The following is a 17,636-nucleotide window of genomic DNA, read 5'->3' on the forward strand; positions in this document are numbered from 1 at the left end:
TTTTTTATATATATACTTCTCAGTAGCATACATGTGTTCCTCATTTTTACTTTTGTAACGATTCATAAAGTTTGTAAACGTAAGAACACCCAAAAAATAATAAACGTAGAATTCTAATGTTTATTTGTTTAACATATTTCCACGTACAACTCGAATACCATTTTGCTCTATTGCAGATACAAGCCTCCAACATATCAAAAACACTCCACCAATCAGGCTGCCAAAAAAATCCCCCAAAACGCACTATTCGGAGAAAACCTATGGTGGGGTTACATTAGACGCTTAGTTACGACTAAAGCGTACAAAGAGGGGGGGGGGGAGTTTCAGAACCGCTGTTCTATTCGACACACCAAATGAGCAAGTATCCACCACAGCTGTTCTTCTTTTAACATCTCGTAGTGTTCTCTTCTCGATAAATGTGGCGCCGCCAGGCTCATTGTATCCCAAAAGAATGTTGTTTGTCATTTGGTTGCCCTAAACTTTACATTGGAGCGCGATTGAATGGCTATTTAAACGTTATTAATTATAATAAACGGCACGAGTTTCTCGTGTAAATCGATAATAAAAATGTGTAGTAAACCTTCAAGATTATGTAGCAAGTCATGTGCCGTATGCAAAGCACTGTTTTTAAGGAAAATGTTAATTCATAGGCAATACTCAATACTGTCTGGTTAATCTTGGAATACGTAATTACAAATTCGACATTTATTATTGTCACTCTCCCGAGGAAATGGGAAGCACATTGTTACGTACCATTGTTGTCACAGCAAGAAAGATAGATTGAAATAAAAGCATATGTCCTTATGTTCATTGTACATTATGTGTCCACTGTTATCATTTTGATCAAACCATTGTTTTGTCTCTTAATTGAAATATGATCTCTCACGCTAAAAGATAGTTGTTCAAAAAGTAATGAACATGTTGAAATTTTGTCAATTTCGTCTCTGTTTCGTATTTTAAATCTTTTATGATCAGGCTCTCGCTCAATCAATCTTACATTGAGGTTTTTTGTAAGTCATCTTCACCAGTCTCTTGGGACATACGCCCTTCGTGCGCATGTTTCGTTGTGTCCTCATATATGTTTTGTTTTTTCAATAGCCCGTTTCTGAGATGGCGTCACGAAGATTCCACTTGAAAGAGTCTCTACTTTGTTCAACCACCAGCTAGCTCTTGGGCTTAAAGGGGAAAGAAAATATATATGGGAAAATGAGAAAGAAATTGAGGTGCATTTTGAAGGAAAGGGGGAAAAATTGTTGTGGCACAAAAGAGAAGGTTCCCTTCAGAAGTTATGACGCATGATTGCCTCCCAATCTGAGATCCACCCCTTCTTTCATCCTTCTCATATCCTCCTCACAGCCTTCCCATCATCATCATCGCCACGACGATAACGTAGCATCTATCTGAACTCTATTTGGTGGCAACATGCTGCATAATTACCTCTTGCTCTCCAATCACATCGCAATTTCCACACTTATACACCACACATATTAACACGTATACTACCCGTCACGATACAACTCGCGTTAAAAAGTTTCCCGAGCACGACGCTGATGACATCTTAAAAGCACCTGAAATTCTTGTTGCAGTGCGACTTGAAGAAAAGAGGAACAACAAGTAAGTAGGCGGTCAATAAAACCGTTTAACAACAATGCCAAAAGAGAACTCACTGAGCTGTAGGCAAATATCGAAAACATAAACAGGCCGCTTAAAACAAAAGAAGAGGGAAATGCTCCCTTGCCGTTGGCGAGACGCTGCGATTGCCAAAAGCTGGAGTCAAATCGTTGCACACTAGCAGCTGGAAAATCAAGCTCGTTGCATTTTCTTGGCTTCGCTCATGCCAGGGCCGGATTAAGACGAAATTGGGCCTGATGCTGCATACCGTCGATTTTTCTGTACAACTAACTTTCAAGGTGAAAAATTTACTACCTGTGTCTAGGGGTTCGAAATTGGGGCTCCTAATTTCATTCTACGATAAATTTTCAGGTTAATATAGCAAAAGAAAACTGTTCAGCTTTCGAAAAATTCTCGTCTGTTTTCATCTGGGCCTGGAATAGGCCTAATGCTGCAGCATCAATAGCATCCAGTTAATCCGGCCCTGCGCCCATCCACTACATTCGGTCACTTTCTCGCAGCAAGACCTGGCTCCTATAATTTCAAAACACAGTGCCGTATTTTAGATAGCGCCCTTTTAAAATAGAAAAGACAGTATAGATTCTGGTATTTTGCAATGAAAATTATACATTCAGCCATACGAATTTGCTGAATGAGTTTAAAACTGAATAACACAGAAAATTACAGAGACTTCACCCAACGACGAAGCTTACAATCACGTATCTAGAAATATATTTCTAGGGGAGGGGTCCAAACCAAGTGTCCCAGAATATTAATAATAATATAATATATGGTAATATGACAGTAATATATTTATAATTATTTAATTAATCGTGCGCCATTGCACCACAAACAATTTGACTAATAATCTCGGGAAAATACCATGCAATTTATTGTTATGAGAACATAGTATTTAAAAGTGTGTTCATTACCTTTGCATTCACGTATTTTTCTAGATCTCTTATAGATATATTCTTTTTTACACTGACAAAACGGAAGGCTAAAAATAGTTTTTGTTTTATTACTGCATAGGAAAGTACATGTGTCCTTATAGCAGATTTTTCCACGTGTGAAATGGTAATAGAAATACAAGTAAAACAAATCTTGCCCTTCTACGGACATCGCATTTTTTGGGTATGTCGCGACAAGTTTATTTTGCAGTTCAATTAATACGTAGTGAATTGGTTGAACGTAAATAAATACTTAAAATACTTATTTCTGGACAGTGGAATATTTCACGCTCTCTATGTACACCCGCTGATGTTTGTTGTTGCTGCTAGAACAATGTGCGTGCCTTGCACGGAGAACGCCGAACGCCATGTTGTCTACGTTGATTACATAGTTTACATAGACCGTACTTGAAGCGAGCATCCTCAGAGTATGGTCTTGGAGTGCGGTCTTCAAGTCGTGGACTGAAAGTACACGTCTTTCGAATTGCACTTCGACTGCAGCGCCAAATTCGATCAGTAGATAAAACTGAGTACTCGTTGTTATCCTCGCGTTCTAAACACTTATTTTTCACCATAGAAATCACATAGCGTTTTCAAATGTTCGTACACATACATTTTCACACATTAGAAGAACTATAACCAACTACTTGCAGGCCCATAAACATATATCTACCTGTGTCGCTGGCTTTCTACCTCCGTGATTATAAACAAATGAACAACGAGTGCGGAAACCACGTGACCTAGTCACCAACCACCTGCACTGCGAGCAGTGCACTTGGGTGCTTCTGTTCTTGGCGCTTTCGAACTGTACTAGGTGACGTCACTTCCGCCAAGACCATACTTCAAGTATGTACCTTTGTACTTTTCGGACAGAGCCAAAGTCTACATTGTCTACACGCAGAATGTAGACAATCGTTGTTTACGCTTAGACACACATCACTGAGCAGAAGATGTACTCATGTTTTGATGCTTCGGCATATTTTATTTCACTCTGCCTTGCTTGCAAGTGGTGGTAGTAGTTAAAATGTCGACGGTTTATGCCTGCAACCAGTTTATTCGCCCTCCGTGCAACAAATCGGTGTGACATTCCGTACTATTGCCATGGTTCGGCGTTTGGATGTACAAATCGTTGAGATAATTGCCCGGGTGTAAACTTTTATAGCTTTCATTCTTAAAATATGTGAATATTACGAATAAATGTTGTGCACCCAAAAAAGTGTCTCGACATTATGGCCCAACTTCCACACAATGTATGTTTTTCGCAAGACGCACAGGAAGAAAAAAATGTGTGGAAACTTTAAAATCAATGTTAAATATTGTTTGAGATTTTTTGACCGTGATTCATTTTTTTTTTGTATTGAAAGTGTTAATTGTGTGACCAAAAACATGTTATCAGGGTGTCTACCAGCCTGGAAATCCTAGAAAAATCAGGGAAATTTGCTGTATTTGTGGAAAAATCAACGTTTTCGTAGTAATGCACCAAGAGTAGGTTTTTGAAAAAGGAAAAGGACAAGCAATACATTTAAAATTTGTTGCGGTCAAACTCTAATTCAATCTGATATACTGAGTATAACTGGTAATTATACAGTAGAAATTGTATATTAAATACTTTAGGAGAAAGTAACGTTTCGAAATTTACCAATTTGTTTTGCAATTTTTTAGGTTGTGTTTCGTAGATATGAGGAATAAATAATTCAGATACTTTTACTCAATTTTACTGTAATTATGCACTATTTATGCTATAATTCTTACAATTTATGTAAAAAAGATTGCGTTAATCACAAGTAAATACATGTCAAGTATTACGTAAAAGCTAACCTCTGAGAACCCTTTCCAACAGTCGGTTTGTATTCAATTTCCCTTCTTGTTATCATTTTACATGTTAAGCGTTTTATATCCTTTAAAAGGTATTTTGCACACGTTATATTCACAAGTAACAAGAATATGCATAGAAAGTGGTGTCTGAATGCAGGTAATGTACTGAATGCAATGCTTTCGCATAAATTATGACTTTTATTTCGGAAATAATCTGCCGTAAAAATCCATTTGCCGCCACAGAAAAATTCGTCTGCTTGAGATTTTCTTCCTCCGTTCCCTGGCGTAACTAAGCGAGAGAATGGCTTCACTTTTGCCCCGCGAAGCAGTCCTTCCATATAGGGGTGTACGGGATCCCGAAAAGTCGGGATCGGGGAAAAAAAAATTACCCCAACTTCAGGAAATGACTTCCCGGCCTTTCGGGATCCCGAGCAGTCGGGAAATACATAATGGTCAATTCAAAAAAGCTGCTAATTCTCGACGTTTTCTGCATTTCAAGTGTTTCGAACTTGTCGCAAATTGTTTGATTTTATTTCAGAAATGTAAAACAATCACTTAAGTTGAAAATGACGTGTAGAATTCGAGATTTTCAGAGTTTCTGGAAATTCCGAACATTATCTGTCCCGAAAATTTCCCGACTTCGTCAGGAAATGGTGAATTTTTTCCGTCCCGAATGTCGGGATTAAAAAAATTTCCAGTCCCGACCAAAAAAATTCTGTCCCTCACACCCCTACTTGCCTATTTCTAATCTGTGCCTACAGTTCAATGCGTGCGACTTTCGGAACGTGCACCCTTTAAAGTTGATGGTCAAGAAGATGAAGAAGAAGGTAGCCTTCTAATATGTGGCCTGGTATTTGTGTTTCTTGATATAATCTGTGGATTCTATCTTCATTTTGAAAATGTAAATCTCGGTCATTTATATTCTTCGGAAATGTATGTATTGCTGAAATAGGACATTTACATAAGTAAGAAAAAATGGTTCGTCATAAGAGCAGGTGAGTGCAGTGTCTGTTTAGGAACTATTTACTGGAAGACTAGTTTTAATGTATTTTCGGTACTACTTTACTATAGGGGTGACACCTATAAATCGTATATTTCGCACTTTTTTTACATTGCTAATGAACTGTTCTGCACTGCGGAACATTTCTTTAGGTGAAATAATGATTTTCTAACGAAAATGATGTCTATTTCTTACATTTACGAGTACTTACTGTTACTCGTTATTTCGATTCTGTAACCCACATTATCTCTCACCTAGTACACCCTGGACTGCATTTTGTAGACTAACAAGGCTCTTGACAACTGGACTCATAGCCAGGATATAATCCTCTGTGGAACTTGTGTCAAGTTCTGTTGGGTTTCCTTGATGGCATGGTGGTGGAATGTTATCAAAATTTCGACCTGCTAGTGTTGTGGAGTTATGTCCCAAGAATTGCACTTTTTCACTCAACCCATAAAATTGTCAGTCATAAATTCATCAAGTGTTGCACATGATCAAAATCGGTCCCAAATGGCAGATTGACAAGGTATCAGGCATCAGATGTCTACTTATAAACCTTCGATAATCTCTTATATATATTTTTCTCACTCAAAAGTGCATTTCTGGAAAAAATTTAAGGCTGCCTTCTGATAGTTATTAATTTATATAATTTTCTGTATGTAGTTAACTGATAATGTTAAGGATTGAAAAATATCTCAATGGATGATGCTTTATAATTCAGAAAACCTGGTGTAAATATCTCTTACGGTATTAATGTTATAAATTTTCAAATTTGGGTTGCGTGACTTTTGAAATGCTCTGTGCAAGCTTTTAATCTTTAACCGCCATGGTGCCAGATGTCCCCACAGATAACATTCCTAACCTGTCAATTGAAAACAACTTTTTTCAGCTTACTTAATTGGTCTTTTGTGTTACGTTAGGTAAAATACCCACAGGTCATATTAGCTGTAATCTTCTTGTCTCCAATTTTGTGCAGTTCATTTTTTTGTGTTTTGAGTCATAGTTTTACAGATTTGGTCTCAAGTGTACATTATGATTTTCTCAAATCTATGACGAGGGACAATTGTAAAAGAGTATGGAAAATTTTGGAGAGTAGACTGATTGTGTAATTCTTGTACCATCATGATACAACAGGGTGTCTACCAGTCAAGAAATCAACAGTTAGGTCAAGAAATTCAAGTAAAATCAAGAAATTATGATTGTGGTCAAGAATTTTTGCTATTTTTTACAGTATAGTGAATTTACATTGTTATATACCTGCACTGGGATTTGATAAAATTGAATATTTGGAAATCTAAAATTGTATTGAGTTGAGGTAAAGATTTTTTCGTTTTGTTTCTTAAGGATTACATTCTTACGTGCATGAAGTTTTGTAAAAATACAGTATTAAAGTAATGTGGCCATTCCCCACCCAGGATGAAGTCTGAATGCATTAATAATTGAAGCAAGTTAAAGTAGGTACAGCTTCAGTTTTCATATTAACCAGCTTTGTGGTAGGCTGAATAAAAATATCTGTTTTCTTAATTTCCAGCTACACCTAAGTAGGGGGTGATTAAATACATGTTAAAAAAAAGGGAAAAAAGGATTTTTTTTGTTATTTCGGTGTACAAGCATGTTTTCTGGATAAATCGAGTTCTGTTCATGCTGTGAGCAGTGAGGTATTTAATAAAATTCTAATTGGGAGTAATTTCAGTTACTTTATTGAAGCCTCAGGATCTCGGCCCCTCTTTTCCAACACCAAAAATTTACAACTGAAAGGGAATTTTCCTCATCCCCCTTCAGATACCACAGTGTTTTTAAGTAAGGTAGGGTTGTTGTTAGCTCTGATTGCCTTAGTATTTGCAAAGCATATACCCCCCCCCCCTTCCCCCGGAATCAAACCTGGGTGTCCCACATGGCAGTCAGAGACATTTCATTTCGTCTGATCATCATTATTACAATTAACCAAAAAGCAGTTCTTGAGAAGCATCCCACCATCCCACACCATGGCCGTGCGGTCTAAGGTGCAAGTTTTGGGCTCCGACTACAGAACACTTGCAGGTTCGAGTCTCTTAGGGAAAGCATAACAAATTTTCTCCTAAGATTTTGGCCTATGTATGGGACTGGTGGCCACCCAGCATCATGAGGAAATTGGGGAGCTACAATCGAGTAGTGTAACTGGTCATATAAACCTACGATAACGACTAGGGGTTCATCGTTCTGACCACACATCACCCTTTAACTGGTTGGATGATCTGCTATGTTGGTTTGTGGCAGTGAGGCTGGCAGTTGATAGATAGGCCCTGGCCACCATGGGTTATTATTCTTATTTTTAGTTGATAAGAAGCATTAATTAACCCTTCCACTGGAAGCATATATATATTAAAAAAATAACGTGTTTAAATGTTATAATCCAGTCCTGTCCATTTGGTTTCCACCTAAAATAATGCATCATAGAGATGCACCTTCAAATTTTGTGGAAATAATGTTTATCTGTATGTAACTCTTTCAGGTATATTGTGGTGGAGGTTAATCCAACGGATCTATTTAAACATGTTGAATTTCGCTTAGATAGAAGCTCTTTTAAACAGACTATCCTTGATGTAGTTCAGCAGATGCATGGCGACTTTGGAGTTGCAGCTACAAGAAATGGTCTTATAGGTAAGAGCAATTATATTTTCAAAGACCTGTTATTTTAATTCTCCTTAGCCTAACATTGGAAGTGACCCCGGCGCCCACCCAGCGTCGAATAACATGGGTACCTGGGGGAAACCCTGGGGGGGGGGGGGGGTAAAGGCAGTCAGGGGCATGATGCTGATCACATCACCCCCACTCATGACCGGATCAAGGAAGTGTGGGGCGTTACCCCCTCACCCCCTATACACCTTCATGGTGTGGTGCTAAGCGCAGGGGAGCACTTTTTTTTTATCACAATGCCACTACATTTTGTTCCCCGATGGTGCAATTAGCATCGTCACCTTGTAAACAAGGGGTCCCAGGTTCGATACCCGGTGGAGGCACATGGCACAGTGGTTCGGATCACACTTTTAACTGTAGTTCCTGTCCCGATTAGCCTTACTGTGCATAAAGTGGATATAGAACACCAACTCAATCCACTACGTTTTGCATCTCAATAAAAAAAAATCAACAGCCTGGTATGCTAGGAACCCATGTTCAAGTCTCGTGGAAGCTGCAATTTCTCTTTTGAACTTTCTGCTGAGTTAAAGTTGCAATTTGATTTGAACTTACATCATAACATATCGACATATATATTCTCTAGAGATCATTTATAATCTATAGCTGGTCATCTAACTCAAACCAAAAGTCTTTTGATGTGTAGTGAAATTCCCGAACACAAACATTATCGTGAAATTGTTATGTTTACGGATCTGTGCTGGCGATAGTTGCACCAAGTTTGTTTGCTCTCTCTCACTCTCTCTATATCTCTCTCTCTCTCTCTCTCTCTCTCTCTCTCTCTCTCTCTCTCTCTCTCTCTCTCTCTCTCTCTCTCTCTCTCTCTCTCTCTCTCTCTCTCTCTCTCTCACACACACACACACACACACACACACACACACACACACACACACACACACACACACACACACACACACACAGAGAGAGAGAGAGATACATACATACATACATAGAGAGAGAGAGGTTATATATAATCAAGCAACTTTTCTCAGTAAAATTTTTGTTGTTGTTGGTCTGTCATTTCGGCCCTATAAATGTTCAAAAATTTCCATTTTGCCACCTTCCTGCCACAAAACAGCAGTAGCCGTGTTGCAAGGAACACACAAATTGTGTGAAAAAATTATAAAATACCAACCATATTATGTACTGTAAAATGAAACTTGAAACACTGCCAGTAACCCACCGGGAAGTGATAATATCGGATCTCAACCTGGCAACGAGATTTGCAAATATTTAACATGTAGGCTGAGACAATTTGTGTGTTCCTTGCAACACTGCCATTGCTGTTTTCTGGCAGGAAGTTACATCGCAGTACAATCAAATGTTGTGTTGCCAGCATACAGGTGACAAAACTGACTTTTTTTTAAACATTTGTAGTGCGGAAATGATGCATTGAGAATCTTTTTTTTTATTTTCACGCCCTTTGTATGTTTCTGTGGGTACCATTAAAATTATAACACCATTAAGCCTTGTTTCCATGATTATGAAAAACTAAATATGCTGACCAAGGCAGTAATTTATTTTATTAAAAACATAAACTAAACGTAATGTTTCAACCTTCTAGCAAGGTCTTCTTCAGACTCTGTGTCAAGTACAAAAGACTTTTGTGTGCTCCAAATAGCAACTTTTCTAGATAGATTTGTGCCAGAAATCTCCTACTCTGGGAATTGAAGCTTTGTCTCCCACACGGCAGTCCATAGGACCCGGTAATTGTCTTCTCAGTTTCAAATTTTAGAGTCCTAAGTAGTCATATTTAATATGTTCTTTCGGTATCCATGATCAAGATTTGATGATGGCAATGTATCAGTGGCAGTGTAGTATGGCTTAAGTCTGGAGGAACAAATAAAAAGTAGGCTTAATTCAGGAAATGCATGTTATTTCTCTCTTCATAAACTTTTGTCTTCTCCTTTAATATCTAAGAAACTAAAAGTTAAAATATGCAAAAGATTAATTTTGCCTGTAGTATTATATGGGTGTGAAACTTGGTCCCTTACGTTGAAAGAGGAACATAAATTGAGAGTATTTGAAAATATAATATCCTTAGGAAAATATTTGGACCTAAAAGGGATGAGGAGACAAGTGAGTGGAGAAGGTTACATAATTTAGAACTACATAATTTGTATTCATGTCCAGATATTATTAGAATAATTAAATCAAGAAGACTTAGGTGGGCAGGCCATGTTGCACAAATGGGAGAGGAAAGAGGAGTTTACAGGATTCTTGTTGGAAAACCTGATGGTAAGAGACCTGTAGGAAGATGAAGATGGAGGGACAACGTTGAGATAGACCTAAAGGAAATCGGTAGAGATGGAAAAGAGTGGATAGATCTTGCTCAAGATAGGGACAGATGGAAGGCCTGTGTTACTGCAGCCATGATCCTTCGGGTTGAAGAAGGCTAGAGAGTTAGTTTTTAAAAAACAACGCAAGCGGCGCTTGCTCCGCCTTCCTTTACTGCACGCTTCTGTCATCACTGCATGTGCAGCTGGGGCTCACAAAGTCTCTTGTTAGTTGTTTATTTGAGAACCCCCCCCCCTCCTCCTGCCCTATGCTCCTGTATGCCTTCAGGGCATGGTGCAAAGTTCAGGGGTGCTTAACTTAAGGTTCCACGTTTGAGTCTTGATGTAGCTTGCTTGGATGCTTCCTTTTTGTGTTTCCAGTGATCAGCTTTATTCGATCATGCATCCACATTATCAGAATTAGTAAAAAAAAACTGGCATAAAAGTGATGTAGGATGTATGGATGTATGTTATAGTTGAAGTCAGTCGCGGCTCGTGGTTCAGAATGTTGGTGGTTGGAGCAAATATATATATAATATATTTATATAACTTTAATTTGTATATATTTATAATGTAATTATATGTATTTATAATTTTATATGTGAGTGACACGTGGCACTTTCAAGGAGTACAATTAATAATCTTAATAAAAAATTTGAAGTTTCCATTTATTCGGCAGCAATATTATGCAGAATTGTGTTTCTTGTGATTACATATGAAGTACTTTAATGGTCGGATCCAAGTTTAAACTGCAGGTCCAGTCCCGATTAGTCTTTCTGTGCAAAAGTGGATTTAAAAAACAACATATCAAATCAAATTGTTACAAGTTTCAAGCATAATTTAAATTAGTTTAAGATTCTCCTCAAAATAAAATATTTATCTTTGCTTAACGTGGACATTTTGTCTGTTGCTTTATGACACAGGACAGTGAGAACTTGGCTGCTGTTCGAATGCTGCTGCTGCTCTATAACGGTGTATGAAAGAATTAGCAATCAAGTGTTTGTTGTTGGTCCGTCCTCTTCTTCCCTCACCCGCCGGGGGATCCGGAATGGGTCGCCTACTGACTTTGCTGTATTGAAAACCCATTGCAACAACCAAACCGACTGAAGCAGGGGATAGGAAGAACAGCTTTGAACTTCGCTCCAATACTCCTCGATGTAGAGATCAGGCCGTTGCTCCGGCTTTGCAATGCATACCTGTGCGTCTACTCGTACACTGAACAGATTGTAAATTGTAATGGAATTTGGTTTATGAAGCAATGAAGGGCAAAATTGTTTGTTTATGTTCAATATATTTAAAAGGAAAACAAATGAAAAAATATACTCACAAAAAGTATGAAATTTTGTTGTAAAATATCCGGTTGTTGTGCAACACTGCAACAATATCAGTAACCGCCCCTGTTTGAAGTCCTGATTCGAATGCCAGTTCGGTATCTTTCACACAGCTCAAGAGAAAGCCGACTGGATGCATATCTGGTTTCAAGCCAACACCTGTTTTTCTGAAAAGCGCTGTTGTCACTTTTACCTGCAGTTTTTAGATGTCCACCCAGTCATTGCGGAGTTATACTCCCAAGGTCTCCACATTGCATAAAACAATAGCACAACACAATAACACATCCTAGCTAAGATAATGCAACCGCAACCTCACGTTAAGAAATCTTGAAAGAAACTGAATGGCAACATCTCATTTACTTCACGTCAACTTGACTCGAGCTGTCAGTTCCTAGAACGGTTGCTATAGTTGGGAAAGGTTTGAGGGGAGGATATACTGGGCTCCACGCGGACGTGACAGATGGTTGTTTACTTGTGTGACAAGAGGATACTGATCTTTCGGAACGTTCTTTGTAGCCAAGTGGAATTTGAATAAGGACTTTAACAATACCATAATTATTGCATATTAATGTTGCTGCTGCATGTCTGAATTTTCTTGATTGTGGTTGCATTTCATGTGTGTAATTATAATCCAATCCCTTTGTGTGTTTTACAGCAAGGTATTGCAATTCATATACCAGAGTGGGCTTTATACGTGTCCGACATGGCCCGCATGTCCTAGTAACAAGTGCTATTCCATTTGTGAAAAAGATGTCTGGAGTAAATGTCGCTATAAGGACTCTCTACACTGGAGCAACAATGTTGAAATGCTATAAATTTTTGCAGGTGTGTTTGCCCTTAAAATTTGGAATACAAATATATACCTTATCTGTTTGGTGATCATCTTTTTCCCTGTATTTTACATTGTGGGCATTTGTTTTTCCTTGTTTCCTCGTAGTTCTGTGCATAACAACTCTTTGGTGTTATTACACTGTTTATATAAAATTAAAATTCTGCCTTTTGTCATCACAACCTCACTATCTCAGTTAATTATTGTTCAAACATATTGTGATGTGCGTATTATCACAGCTAATGAAGAGAAACGTTAAAAAGATCAAAGATCAGTTACTTACATATGTGAGTATGAAATGTCGATCAAAACAACGTTTCAGAGGTTATGACTGCCTCCTTCTTCAGGTTAATACGTATTCCTAGATACCTGACATGGTGTTACGTTAAAAAAGTGTTAGCTGTATCCTCAACTAACACTTTTTTAACGTGACACCATATCAGGTGTCTAGGAATACATATTAACCTGAAGAAGGAGGCAGTCATGACCTCTGAAACGTTGTTTTGATCGACATTTCATACTCACACACGTAAGTAACTGATCTTTGATCTTTTTAACGTTTCTCCTAATTCTTGTTCTATTGTATTCTACACTCAAGTGCTAAAAGTCTTGGGATAGTATTATGTAAGTATTCACGTGGCACTAGCGTCACGTAACAGATGTATAAATACGCCAAATATTATCATTTGCGGTTGTACTCTTGTAAGTCTTGTGATACATCTTCTAACGTGCTTCTGGCTACACGCCGAGAATTATCAGAGTTTGAACGCAGAATGATAGTTGGAGCTAGGGGCATGGGACATTCCATTTCTGATTCCTCGATCCATAGTGTCAAGTATGTACTGAGAGTACCTCATTGCAGGCATTACCTTCCACCAAGAACAGCGCAGTGGCCGACCACATCTGCTTAATGACCATGACCAGTGACGTCTGAGGAGAAAAGTCCATGCTAACAGACAAGCAACACTGTGTGAAATCAAATTAACGGTCAATGAGAATTATACAAGAGACGTGTCTGCGAGATCAGTTCAGTGAAATTTGGCATTGATGGGATATGGCAGCAGAAGACCGACTAGAGTGCCTTTACTAACAGCACCCCATCGGTAGCAGTGCCTCACTTGGGCTCCTCCACACATTGACCCTATATGACTGGAAAAATGTAGCTTGGTCATATGAGTTACGATTTCAGTTGGTATGAGTTGATGGTAAGGTTCATGTGTGGTGCACACCCCATGACACCATGGACCCAAGTTGCCAATAAGGCACTGTGCAAGCTGTTGGTGGCTCCATAATGTTGTGGGACATGTTTACATGGCATGGTTTGGGCCTTTGGTCAAATTCAACTGTTAATTGACTGAAAATCGCTGTGTTCACCTGCTTGGTGACCATTTGCAGCCCTTCATGGACTTCACGATGGACATCATGCACCCTAACAACAATGAGATTTCCCAGAGTGACAATGTACCATGTCACCAGGCCACGATTGGTTTGAGGAGCAGTCTGGACAATTCCAACGAATGATTTGGCCACCTAGATCGTCAGACATTAACCCCGTGGAGCACATTTGGGACATGATCAAAACATCCAAGATCATGCACCTGCAACAACCATGCAATTATGGGTGGCTCTCGAGACTGCATTGTTGAATATCTCTTCAGAGGACTTCCGCAGAATGGGAGAGTCTATGCCACTTCTGTCAGGCTAAAGGAGGTCCCACATGATATTAAATAAGTATCCCATGACTTTTGGCACTTGAGTGTACATTCACTATGTTGACCCATTCAAATGTGATTTTATGTACATGTATTTGCTGAAAAATGTACAAAATGACTATAATAGTTGCTGTAAGGAAATTGAAATAATAGTTTTTCTGAATCATCCCTGTTCAAATCAAATTGATTGATACAGTCGAAATAATATGTGAGAGAACAGTAACATGCCGAAAGTAAAAGAAAAGCATTGTAAAACAGAAAAGCACAGTAAAACATTTATTTATACATGTTAATTCATTGCAATATAAATAAAACCTTGTGTTTTTAAGGAATACAAATGGAATAAAATATCCAATAATATTAACATAGAAGTAATTTTCACTTTAGCTATTCTCCTTAAATACTAATTAACTGAAATTTATTTATGTCAAGTATCATAGATGTATTTTTGTGTAATCAAATGAAGCATATCACTTTTATTGGGAGGATTGACCTGGCAATTATTCCATATTGTGGAACATTAAATGCAGGGGGTGGAAAATGCCAGTAAAAAGTCTGTAATTTGTCAGTTTTTTTAAAAGTTAAAGTCAGTATTTTTTTTGCATGGGTGACTGAGATTTGTTTTTTTTTATTTTGCTGCTTCCCAGAGATTTTTTTTCAAAATTGTCCAAAAATTAAAATTTCCTAAAATTAGTTGCATATTTTCCTCATACAGTGTGTTCTAAAAGTCACATTAATGAAGGGAAATAATATTTCTATTACACAGGCTATTATTTTTGCTAATGCAAATGTTGTCTCTGAAATAAGCTTTGTAAATCATGATATAAATGATTAATAGACTTCAAGTAACAAATAAAATTCTCCATGGAGGACTCTGAACCACAGTTGATGGTGATGTAATCATCTCTTCATCATCAAGTACAGATTCAGTCCATGCACTTGGAACTGTGATAATGCTGTCATCTGCCAAGAGGCCTCTGGCACATGACGTTATCACTGTTCCAAGTGTGTTCTGCATTACCAGCTTATCAAATAATCATTATCACTTTTTGTACTTTCCATAGCACTATCAACGAGGCTGTCTGATAAGGATGTGGAGTTTACTAAGGACAGAAGAGGAAAAGCAGAAAGTGGAAAGAGCTGTGATGGACTTACATTTTAAGGAATTTTCAGAATTAGAAGTCAGTGAAGAAGTAACATAATCCATTTTGTACAGTTTGTAATTAAAGTAATAAATGCATTATTGTGCCCATTAGTTTGTTTAATGTAAACTTTTCCTATATTCTTCTTGGCAATAAAATGTGGAAAACAGATACTTAACTCCATGACCACTTCTTAATTATTTTTATATGTTTCATTGCACGTTTCTTTCCACATGGAGTAACTCACCATAGTAGTTTCAAAATGGGTCAGTAGATGGCAGTATGATCCACTTGAAAATATGTTAGGTAACAAATGGTATACAGGGCTCATTTGTGCATAATGAACATCTAAATTGTTTACTTACACACACATTAGCTTTTTACCATGGGGTTAACATTTGTTTATTATGATCACTATTTTCTTGCCCTTAAGAATTGTTGCAATGACAGCAATTTCATTTGTGTCCATTTCTTGAAGTTAATACACAGACAGCTTGTATAGGAAAATTTGTCTAAGCATTGGTCAGTTTGGCATTTACCTCTTGTAGTGGGGTTACTTGGAGTTGGTTACTCTGTAAGTAGAATGTGTATGAAAGTGATCCAGCCTCAACCCCAATTGTTCTCTTTTCTTTTGAATATGAAGTGATGTCCAAAATTTTCCGGACTTGTGTTACCATCTGACCAAAAACTCACATTGTGACTATTGGCTGCCATCACCTTCGAAACAGTTTCCTATTGCACATACATACTGGTCCCACCAATTTCTCAACTTTTTAAAAATGAACCCTGACGTTGTGTTCTGTAGAGGTGTCCAGAACTGCTTGTGTTGGGTCAAGTCAGGTGGGTGGAGGATGACATGATATTTTTGGTGAAAAAGTCCCTGGTGAACAACGACGTTTGAGGCAGTCTTATCACCAAATATGATGTCTTTACACATTTTCATGCAGCCTCTGCAAAGATCATGGTGGTAGGTGGACTAGCCTGTTTAGCCTCCTGGGATGAATTCTTTGTGCACACATCACAACATGATGTGCATGCTCTTGATTTTGTTGTTCACCTGTCTCGCTTTTTTTTTTGGTCTTGGCAAGTATGGACTATACCATTTGGACGATTGTTGCATGTCTTAGAATTGTAACTGTAAACCCAACTCTCACCACCAGTGATAATGCTGGGCAAGTTTGCATCGTCAGATACAACATGAAGCTCCTTGCAGACCTCAACATGCTGCTGCTTCTGATCAGTTGTGAGGATCCTCGGCCTAAATTTGGAGCTAGCACGATGACTGCCCAATTCATCAGCCAGAATCCATTGCCTTATCACATAACCAATTCCCACCTCTCTGCAAGGTGATGAATTGTTCAATGTTGATTCTCGCAAGCTGCTAAACTTGGGGGCATTGTGCAGCAGAGAAGCCTCCCAGCAAGGTCCGTCGAAGCCCACTTTCCCCCGCTCTAGAAGATCTGGTCATAACACGCCTTTTTGTCAATCCTCGTGTTTACAACCCCGGCAGGGTTCTGTGACGTCATCAGCATGATACTCTCTGCGTGTATGCTATTTTCAGCACTGTAAAGCATGCAACGCTCTTGTTTTTAAGAGGAAAAACACATACTGAAGAGCATCGCGAAACAACTTACACAGAATACATGAAAGTAATGGTGTATAGAAGAATTATAAGTATGTAAAAGCATAAACTTACCCACGGCTAGTTCTGGAAAGAACTGGAAGAAGAGCAGCTCTGGGTCCATTGTTTTTGTTTCGTTTGCTTTCTATTACTTCCACCTACCTTGGTCATAGCCGTATCAAAGTTATAGTATACTGGCTGTTTCCATTCTTCTCTCAATCCTCGAAGCATTGCAACCTGAACATATCTATGGGGACCCAAAACTCTGTCATTTTCACTGTCATAGCACACTGGTCCGTTAACATTCATTTCATCAAACAACAGGACACTCAGTTTTTCCACTTCAGTCAAACACTGTCCCTGCTGTTCCATAATATTCAAAACTGGTGCAAGAATTCCCGGTGGGAGTCTCAATTTCTGCACCCAGCGACAAAGTGTTGCAATGCTGGGTAATGGAATTCCGACCTCTGATCTCATGTGGGTATACAATCGTTCACTGATCGCCCTTTGTGTTAATGCAGGAATTATATCTTTCTGTTTCCAACTCTGCTTTCTTTTCCCCTTAATTAACATGTTGATTTGCCCTGGAGTAAAGGTTTTGCTCAAAATTTGTCTCACATTTTTGTTCACGATAGTTTTCACTATCTTCCGCGCCCTTGTTTTTAAAGCCACTTTT

General features: G+C 38.4%; 1 protein-coding gene across 1 annotated transcript; it reads left to right on the forward strand.

The window, feature by feature from the left end:
* The first annotated feature begins 5,214 nt into the window (after positions 1–5,214).
* Pop5 (POP5 ribonuclease P/MRP subunit) lies at positions 5,215–15,501 on the forward strand. The gene is made up of 4 exons (XM_083126034.1): positions 5,215–5,371; positions 7,868–8,016; positions 12,312–12,481; positions 15,262–15,501. Exons 1-4 carry the CDS (start codon positions 5,352–5,354, stop codon positions 15,397–15,399), a joined length of 477 nt encoding a protein of 158 aa, XP_082982160.1. The 5' UTR covers positions 5,215–5,351; the 3' UTR covers positions 15,400–15,501.
* The last annotated feature ends 2,135 nt before the right edge of the window (positions 15,502–17,636 follow it).

Source organism: Lepisma saccharinum, chromosome 7 (genome assembly GCF_977018435.1).
Source record: "Lepisma saccharinum chromosome 7, izLepSacc3.1, whole genome shotgun sequence".
NCBI lineage: Eukaryota > Metazoa > Arthropoda > Insecta > Zygentoma > Lepismatidae > Lepisma > Lepisma saccharinum.

What these genes read in the sequence shown, in the direction of transcription:
- Pop5 (XM_083126034.1), top strand. Translation starts at nt 5,352, where the DNA reads ATGGTTCGTCATAAGAGCAG. An exon ending in ATGGTTCGTCATAAGAGCAG is followed by an intron (nt 5,372 to 7,867) that starts GTGAGTGCAGTG and finishes TAACTCTTTCAG; the next exon opens with GTATATTGTGGTGGAGGTTA. An exon ending in AATGCTATAAATTTTTGCAG is followed by an intron (nt 12,482 to 15,261) that starts GTGTGTTTGCCC and finishes TACTTTCCATAG; the next exon opens with CACTATCAACGAGGCTGTCT.